Source organism: Heliangelus exortis, chromosome 9, assembly GCF_036169615.1.
Source record: "Heliangelus exortis chromosome 9, bHelExo1.hap1, whole genome shotgun sequence".
Classification (NCBI taxonomy): domain Eukaryota; kingdom Metazoa; phylum Chordata; class Aves; order Apodiformes; family Trochilidae; genus Heliangelus; species Heliangelus exortis.
Window position 1 is genome coordinate 21,232,229 of NC_092430.1, and position 9,739 is coordinate 21,241,967.

The window sequence follows — 9,739 nt, forward strand, 5'->3', positions numbered from 1 at the left end:
GCCCCAATCGGACCCAGCACAGGCAGGGAGCGCTCGACCGGCGCTGCCTCCAAGTGAAGAACGACGGGAACGAAACCTTCCTGCGCAGGGAGGGAGAAAAAAGTTTAATAGCTGATGCCGGCAGGGATGGGAATGCTGCCGACAGGGACCTGGCAGCCGCCCGGGGTTTGCGCCGCTTGGCCAGACCCACAGCAGAGCTCCGGGGCCGCTCCGCACCCGCGGAGGCAGCGCGCCCACGTCTGCTCTGACGTGCCGGCGAGTGCCAGCCCCCCACATCACACCCCCCCCCCTTTTCGTCCCTCCCCGGGGCCGGGGGGAGCAGCAGCAGCAGCAGCGCCCGGGGAGAGGCGGAGCGGGGCCGCTCTCCCCTCCCCGCCGTCCGCACCTGCCCCAGCAGCGCGGCAGGGCGCGCAGGGGCGCGGAGGCAGGGGCCGGGCTGCGCGGGGGCGGCTCCGCGGGCGCGCCGGGCGGGGATGCGCAGCCCGCGGCGGCAGGATGAGGGAGGGGAGCGCGGGCGGCCGCGGCGCCGAGAACCGGACCGGGGCCGATCCCCCGCTGCACCTTTTCCCCGCGCCCGTCCTCACCGGCATCACCGTCGCCTGCATCCTCCTCTTTGTCATCGGGATCATCGGCAACCTCATGACCATGCTGGTGGTGTCGCGGTTCCGGGACATGAGGACCACCACCAACTTCTACTTGTCCAGCATGGCCTTCTCCGACCTGCTGATCTTTCTCTGCATGCCCCTGGACCTCTTTCGCCTCTGGCAGTACCGGCCCTGGAACTTCGGGGACCTCCTGTGCAAGCTCTTCCAGTTCATCAGCGAGAGCTGCACCTACTCCACCATTCTCAACATCACCGCCCTCAGCGTGGAGCGGTACGTGGCCATCTGCTTCCCCCTCCGAGCTAAAGTCATCATCACCAAGAGGAAGGTCAAGCTGGTCATCCTCTTCCTCTGGGCCATCTCCTTCATTAGTGCTGGACCCATCTTTGTCTTGGTGGGGGTCGAGCACGAGAACGGGACCAACCCCCTGAGCACCAACGAGTGCCGAGCCACGGAGTACGCCATCCGCTCGGGGCTCCTCACCATCATGGTCTGGACCTCCAGCATCTTCTTCTTCCTGCCCGTGTTTTGCCTGACCGTGCTGTACAGCCTCATTGGGAGGAAGCTCTGGAGGAGGAAGAGGAAGAACATCGGTCCAAACGCTGTCATCAGGGATAAGAACAACAAGCAAACTGTGAAAATGTTAGGTATGGCTCATTTTGCTCCGTTTTTTTCCAAAGGACATATGTGTGCTTGTGTGTGTGTGAGAGAGAGGGAAAGGCAGAGAGCTCAGGTAGTTAACTACAGTTGCTTTCAAAGGAAACATTTCTTGAAAATGTTGCAAAGGGCTACCACATCTCAAGGTATTCGTAGAGCAACTCTCCTCCTTCTTCAGATTTATTTCTAGCTGGTTTGAGCTGGAGACTCTCAACCAGTTAAACAAACCTTAACAATCAGCACAGAAGGAGTAACACTACAGTTACAATTAGGCAAGTGCCCTGGAAATTTTTTTTAACATTTTTGCTCTTTGGTTGTGGATACCAATGTTATTTACAAAAGGACAGTTTGTTTTTTAAGCAAAACTAAACCCTTCTCAAACCACACCGTTGAGCTGCAGACTAGGCAAAGTGCACATAGTCCCATACAAAAAGAGTATCAAAGCTGTAGCAAACTGGGATTATTTACTAGAGTGGCCCTGCCAGTTTATCAAAATTAATCTGTATTTTTATATTAGCAAAGCACCAGGATGTGCTGAACAAGGAGCATGATTCCCAACTCCGTGTATTGACATCGGTGCATGGCTTAAACTTGGGCAGAGGGAAACACATGTGCATGTGGAGAGAGTTTGATGCACAAAAGCAGGAGTTATTCTGCAGTTTAGTGGCTGGAAACTGCAGAATCCTGCTGCTGCTGGGTACTTTCACCCAAGTCCTCCTCTGCAGCATGAGCCATCCCTTGGATTTCAGTGGGGATGCAAAGCTTTGCATGAGGAGGGTTTCAGGGGCAGCACCTCTGCTGGGTTGAAGTGAGTGCTGGGCTAATGAGGTAGATGAAGAGGTGGCAGTGTGTCCTAAGTACCTTCATTAGTCAATGGGAGCAAAGCTGGGGTTTTTATTCATGTCCCACTTTATTACTATGCACCAGCAGGAAGAATAATAAACCCCATGGCATTCCTTGTGCCCTTTCAGCTGCATTTTCTGATCAATAAAATTCAGGCTGGGAAGTGTGACCTTGGAAGCAAATAATCATTTTTCATTTCTAGAGTTTCAGGATTATGGATCCCTACTTACAAGGAGTAAATTGCATATATATGCATATTGCTAGCATATATTACTACCATGTTTATATTTCTATATACTTACCTATAAAGAATTTTGATATAATAACTGTTTATTTCTGCTCTGAAGTATTGCTGTAAGCACTGCAATATTTCATACTTTTTTTTTAGTTTTGAGAGCAGCAAGACTGCCCTCTGACAGAGAGCCTTTATGCACTAAATGATAGTAGTCTGATGGAAAAAAAAGAAGATGATAAGGGCTCAGTACCAGCAGATGCTCTGTGCAGCCTGCTCTCATTGGTTTTAATGTTCTGCTTAAAATTTAGAAGGCACTTGTTAAGACTTCAGTAAGTCACAGAACATCAGGTAAACAGGATGAGCATCAGCACTTCTTTTAAATTGTACAGAAAGGTTATGCTTCTAGATCTGTAATTAGGCTTCTAGGTCTGTAATTAAACACTGAAATGTACAGCCTGCCTTGCACAGGAGCTATCATACCCTGTTCTTATTGAAATCCCTGTGATTCTGCATGGGTGAAGATCAAACTGTCAGAAGCCTGACCAGGGACATGTGAAAATCCTGACTATGCTTAAAATTCTCTCCATAATGACCACCATGGTAATATTCTTTACATGGATTAAACTCCACTTATGAGCTAGAGAAGCATTATCTGAATTTTGTAGGTGAAGATACAGAGGAAAAAATGGAAGTGACTGTCTCAAGAAGATGCAGAGCTGGAAATCATACTCTGAACCTCAGATCTATGCTTTAGAGTTCACCATAAGTCCTGCATAAGTATCCACTGAAACTTGGCAATGCTTGCTTAGAAAGTTTCTGGGGAAAGATGCCTGTAGTCATCCCTCTTAAATCTTTGAATTTTGTTATCTGCTGTGCCTTGGCACAGAAAGCAGGATTGCTAACCGGAGAGAACAGTTTGCTGGGAAAATTTGCTCAATAATTTCAAAAATCCTTGCCCAGTTTTTCTGGTTTTTCTCTCTATGGTGTATTAATAGATACACTTGAAGCAATATGAAAAATAAAGGTCAATGGCACACAGGAAATAAACAGAAGTTTCCCTTTCTCTAGAATAGAAATTCAAATGGGCCAGTGCTGAAAGATACCCACACTCCTAGTATTCTACATCCATTATTTACCTATAAATGCAACCATAGTGATACTGTAACATTACAGAAATATTATACGACTAGAATCATGCAGTTATGTAGTTACTTTTACTCTTCCTGGGGTAACCCGTGTTCCAAAAAATGGACTGACTGGAGGGGTACACTCTGCTCTCCTTGGCACACCTGCTCTCCAAGTCCACGTTTTGGTGCTGTATTCTATTTATCAGCCTTTGCCTTAAAAAATTTTGCTTCCCAGTGATTACACTCTTCATCATAAGCCACAGTGTTGAGTCTATCACATTATATATAATTTGCTTTTTTTAAAGACTGCAGATGGCAGATCATTACATGCTTTTTGTCAGCATTTTGATTCTCGAATTCTCTATTTATGAAGACTTCAGTTTTAGAGGTCAGAAGCTTGCTAAAGTTGTGTAAATATATTGCTAGTTGTGTGTCACAGAGACAGCAGCAGCCTGGTTAGATGTGATCAATGTGTTTTAAGTATTTCTATTTTGTACTCTCGGAGGATGTCTTGAGAGAGACAAAACTGAAAACTGCAGCTTCACACTTCGTGATTAATTTGTTAAATAAACACTTAAAAACCAGAATTTCAATCACCCATATTTTTATGCTCACGCTTAACACGATCTCCTCTGCTGTTTTTATTTTAGTCGTGGTGGTGTTTGCTTTCATCCTCTGCTGGTTGCCTTTTCACGTCGGACGATATTTATTTTCCAAATCCTTTGAAGCTGGATCCTTGGAGATAGCAGTCATCAGCCAGTACTGCAACTTGGTGTCATTTGTCCTCTTCTACCTTAGTGCAGCCATCAACCCCATCCTCTACAACATCATGTCCAAGAAGTACCGAGTGGCCGCTTGCCGGCTCTTCGGCCTCAAACCCCTCCCAAAGCAAAGACTTTCCAGCACCAAGCAGCAAAATTCCCGGGTGTGGACAGAACCCAGTGTGGTGACATGACAGGCAACAACAGGTTCCCAACACCAGAGCATCACATACCTGGATCTCCCAGAAAGCCATAACGAAAGAGGGCGAGGAAGACAAATGGAAACCGGACTTGGGTCATCATCTGGACTGGCTGAAAGGTGGAATGTAGGCAGTTAAAGATTTGGCAAGCAAGTAGCTAAACTTTGAGACTATAAAAGGAGGGACATGGTCACAGAATTTGGCAACTCTCAAGTAGTATTTTCCGGCTGCTTTTTTGCCCATGTGATGCTGGAGCACTGACCTTCACAGGAGAGCTGGGCTTTGCCATCCTTAGCAGGCAAACTGAGCCCAGTTCACTCAAGAGTTTGTGTGACTTCAGCAGCAGCTAATCTGAGCTGAATTTTTCCAGAGTTAACTTTAGTTTTGCTAAGAATTTTGCTAGCATAAAGCTAGACCCTAGAGAGAAAAAAATTGAATTGCCTTTTTGGAGTAGCAACCACGGAATTTGATACACTTTTCATAATCTTGATTTTTAAATAAACCACAACATTTTTCTCTGAGTGAGGAAAATGATTTCTTAAAAAAAGAAAAGGAGAAATCAAATGGATAGTTTTTAAACATGCTAAAAATAAATGACCGTCATGTCCGAGTAGAAAGGAAGCCAAAAAAATACCTACACAGAAGTGGCTTAGAACATGACTGTACTGAATTTAAAAAAAAACATATCAGTGGGACAAGGAGTGCTGACTTCAGGACTGCAGTGATGCTATAAAAATACAGAATGCAATCTCCCACCAAAGTCCTATGTTTTTTTAACTAGCTAAATCATCTGTACTTGTTCTGTTCAGCTTGACTGTGAATGACTCGATGTGTTTGCCTTTGGAAGCTTTTAGCTCTTTTGATATTTGTAACAAGTCTGTGGCTCCCTATCCCTGTGCTGTGTGGCACCATACCCCCAAAACTTGCTGAGGATAGGTCTACAGCCTGCAACCCATCACTTGTTTCTGTTTCAAGTGCATCAGCTGATTACCAGAACAACTCCCATAAAGCCCAGTTTGCCATTGTGCAAGTTTGCTGCAGTATTAAATTCAGAACATATTTTAACCAGTGGGACTTGAGAAAGTAAGAGAAAAATATGCATTAAAAGACACAGGCAGACACATTCTCATCATTGATTGATAAAAATCTTAAATTAAATTGATTTTTATAAGTCGAGTATGCCGTTAAAACACAAAACAGGAAAACTTTCCATCCTTCATGCTGATAAGCATGTCTTGTATTGCATCTATGGTCACACCAACAGGTAGATTTTGTGGTCCAGCTCACAGAGCTCTAAAGCATGCATGTGCAATAACAGCTTTCTATTTCTTTTGTTCTAGTATTTATCACCAGCTGGCCCACAACTGATTCTCCATACTGAAATGCCTGCTTAGCAAAAAGTTCTGCCACATCCAAACCCCTGGTACAACTCAAAAGAGAATTTGGCCTCTCCTGTATATAATGTGTCTTTTATGTCACCCAGAGCTTTGCTAGGGCCAGGAGGGTGATGTGGCACCTGAGCCTGCCTTGCTCCAGCACAGGTTTGATGTACACAAACCTATACATTAGGGGACAAACGAGCAGCAGCACCACAGGAGCATCTCCCTTTTGGTCTCTAGCTGTGTCTACCTTGTTCCCCTTTTTGTTCTCTTGCTCGTTGTCGAGTGACAGGAACAGCTCTGATGGCAGATGTCATGCAACTCAGGGAAACAAGAAATTTGGGAGTCTGGAAAAGGTTGTGGAGACGTGAGCTCACCTGATGAGTGTCTGTGTAAACGGCCTGACCGCACCTGGCGTCACCTCCGTGTTTCCAGTCTCAGTTGTGTCTGTGGTATTAAATGTGAACAGAAAAAAGAAATAAAGTGATGAGACCCTTTATAAGCAGTGGAGGATCTGGTATGGTTGCAGGTGGGGGTGGAGAAGCGGATATAACCTGTATAACTACTATGATTAAGCTAGATTTGTTTAAATTCTTTTTTAAATGAGAATAACGGGAGCAGAGCCCATTAAAGCCCCACGCAAACACGTTTGATTTCTGCACATAAACTGTAACCAGGCAAATAATTTATTTTAACTTAACACTTAAAAAGGAAACCGTGCTCATTTGAACTACACCAACACTGTGAAATTGTCACAGCCTTGTGTACAGAAGAATTTTAAGCATTTAATCTGGGGGTCACAGAAGACAGAAAGAAGGGGACTGGCTGCTCACTGGGAGGGGGGAGAGGACTTCTCTTTTCACTTAGGAAAAGGACTTGTTTCTGCAAGTCATTGAACATTTGGCCAAATCTAGCATGATACATGCTTTTTTTTTTTTTTTTTTTTAATTAAAGAAGAGCAGCCTCCTTCATATGACTCTTGCACAAGCAGGAAAATATTGCAGATTTAGCAGTGAGCATTGGAGCATCCAAGAGACACTGTAGCTGTCACCCCTCCAGCTGACTCCGTATCACCCCTTGGGTTTGCTCCCCCCAGAACTAGAACTTTTGTCTACGGAAATGCCAAATTCAGTGGAGTCACACTTAGGGGCATGTGGTGGCTCCTGCTGGTGAACGGGGTCTGCTCCTCCACACCAGGGCACAGCCAACTGGTTTTACATGGAAAACAAGAAAAAAAAAATAAATCACCTGGATAACTTTCACATGTGCAGCATAAAATCAACTTTTGTCAGCTGCCTGCAGACAGATAGCTCCCCAGCAGCACTGATGGATTGCTATGGCATTGCTTGCCACCAGGGCTATCACCCAAGCTGCAAGGAATGACTTTGCTGGAAAAATAAGTGCAGTCAAGAGCTCGACAGAGTTTTTGTAAGAGCAGCTCCCCCAAGCCTGCACAAGGCAGGCAGTGTGACTTGGTCTCAAGCAGTAACACAGAGCTCTGTCTGCACCAGGTTTGCCATCTGGGGGATGCTGCAGGCATGGGGGACAGAGCCAAACAACCCACGTTGGCTGCAGCAGAGCTGGCCCTGGGCTCATCATCTGTCTGTCAGTCCTGCTGCAGCTGCTCCATGATCCCAGTGTCCCACCAGCCTGGCAAATACTTTCTAGCAGACACAAAACATTTCTCCTCCATTTCCCAGGCACATTTCTGCAGCACTTGGCATCTTCCCCCCAAGCCCTTCGCCATCTGAAAGAGCAGGGGTGTCCTCCCCATCCCATTTTGGCTCTGGATATAGTTTTTGGTTTTGGTTTTGTTTATTTGTTTTTTTGTTTGTTTGTCTGTTTGTTTTTTTAACATGCAGGGAAGCAAGAGCTCTTGGTGGATCTGGGCTACTCACCAAGTGTGGCCAACCAGGAAGATTCCTTGCAGGCTGTTGAGCCACAGGCTGGATTTCTGGAAACTCTTCCCTGTAGGAATGACTTTGCCAGCTCTGTCTGAAAAAAATTATTAGGGGCTTTTAAAGTAAAAATGTTGCTGTGTTCTCACTGATCCATCTGTATGTGAGCAGCCCACATAGGAAATAACTGGAGGTTCATTCATTAAATAGTTCAAATTTTAAAAGCTTTTCTAACTCTATATTTGCTATCACAACTTGACAAATAAACAGGAACAATCTGGCCACACTTTATTTCTTGGCAGCGTGTTAAATTGGTGATGAAAGAGGTCAAAAACACCTTACCAGAAAGCTCCATTCTGTTTAGAAAAATACCCTGGATGGAGGCGTGCACAGGCAGGAAATCATGTCCTCTTATATTTCTTGCCAAAAATAAAATATATTGGAAAAATAGCACTTGCATGTCAAACTGTGAGTTGATGGATATTCAGCATTTATGTAAGTTTGTGTCAAATGACATTTGCATAAGCCCTATTTAAAGCAGCAGCCGTCAGATACCAAAATACCCAGGAGAAGCTCCTCTCCCCCATGGATCCGCTGTGCTGGGTGCTTCCTCCTCCTCTGCTGGCAGGCAAGGGGCTGGGAGGCAGTGGAAGGATGGTCCCTGTGCAGGTGGGAAGGTCCTTTTGCTGGTCCTGCTCCATGGGAGCAGCTCAATTCCTTCCAGGCCTTATCCTTCCAGCAGTTCCTCCTTCACTCAAGCCTTCCTGATGGGCTTTCCTGCAGGTTTGTGTCAGATGCAAAAAAAATCTGGGGCTTTCAGGAGGTGAATTCAAACTTTGGTACCAAAAAAATCTGCAGAACTCCTCACAGCCCAGTGATGTCGTTATTCCCAGGCACTCTGGACCACTCCCCTGCCTCCCTCCCCCCCTTGACCTCACTTTAAAGCACAGTGAGGAGATTTTACCCTCATTACATGGGCTGTGCCCCCCAAATCCCTGCTTCACCATCCCAACCATCTACAGCCACCAACAAACACCTTCACCTACACTCACAGTGGGATGCACACTGGGGTGTGAGCTCTCACAACCACACGTGCAGGGATCTCCCAGAAAACCCTCTGAGTGATCCAGATGGATGCATACCCAGCAGATGCTGGCACATCTGGCATGATGTCTGCTGTTTTACACCATTTGCTGACAGACACATGTAGCCAGAGTTTGTTTAGGGAGGCCCAGGACCACCCTAAGGCATCAGTACCTACACCTGCTCCTCCCAGCCCTGCATCCCCTCCTGATGAACTGCAGCAGAATCCTTCCCAGGCTCCACACAAAGAGCAGGAGCTTCACAGGAGCAAAATAACTCCCTCACACAAAGGTGCTCACAGTGGCCTTTCACTCTGCAGCATCATTTCTGGTGAGTGACAGGTAAAACCCCCAGGGGTTTGGCTTCACTTCTCATGTGTTTGGACAGACTTTTGCCAAAAGCAGTTTGTCAGGTGACAGGGTCCAGATTTCCACCTAAAAATCATAGTTTCTGTTTCCAGAAGCCCTGGCTGCTGTTTAACAGCTGCCCAGACCTTGGTATGACCTCTTGCTAGAAGGGTACCAACTCCTACATAGCATCTCAAGTGAGCACTGCCCTGTTGCCAATCTACTGCTCTCTTGTTCTGTGAACAAATACATCCTTTTGAAAGCCTACAGGCTGCTGCTTTAGCTCTACTTGGAGATAAAACACTTGGCAATGAAGGCATTTTATTGCTCTCTTCACTTGCTTTGTTTCCCTCACTGGGAGGGCAATGAAGTTTGGGTGATGGGTGTGAATCCATAAGAAAAAAAAAAAAAAAAAATCACTCTGAGAAATCAAGTACCCCACACTCAACTCCAGAGGCTGCTCTGGGGGCACAGGAGCTGCTCAGCCAGCATTTGGCCCCATTTTGAATGCTGCTGAATCAAAAGAGAAGAGCCTTACTGCCTTTTCTTTTTCTTCCTGTTCTGATTGATTTTCCCGTGATTGCAGAGCTGCCCATGAGAAAGAAAA

The 9,739-nt window shown here is 46.0% G+C and overlaps 1 protein-coding gene across 1 annotated transcript; it reads left to right on the forward strand.

The window, feature by feature from the left end:
- The first annotated feature begins 399 nt into the window (after positions 1-399).
- GHSR (growth hormone secretagogue receptor) lies at positions 400-6,267 on the forward strand. Its single transcript, XM_071751533.1, has 2 exons — positions 400-1,249; positions 4,115-6,267. Exons 1-2 carry the CDS (start codon positions 496-498, stop codon positions 4,417-4,419), a joined length of 1,059 nt encoding a protein of 352 aa, XP_071607634.1. The 5' UTR covers positions 400-495; the 3' UTR covers positions 4,420-6,267.
- Positions 6,268-9,739: the final 3,472 nt, after the last annotated feature.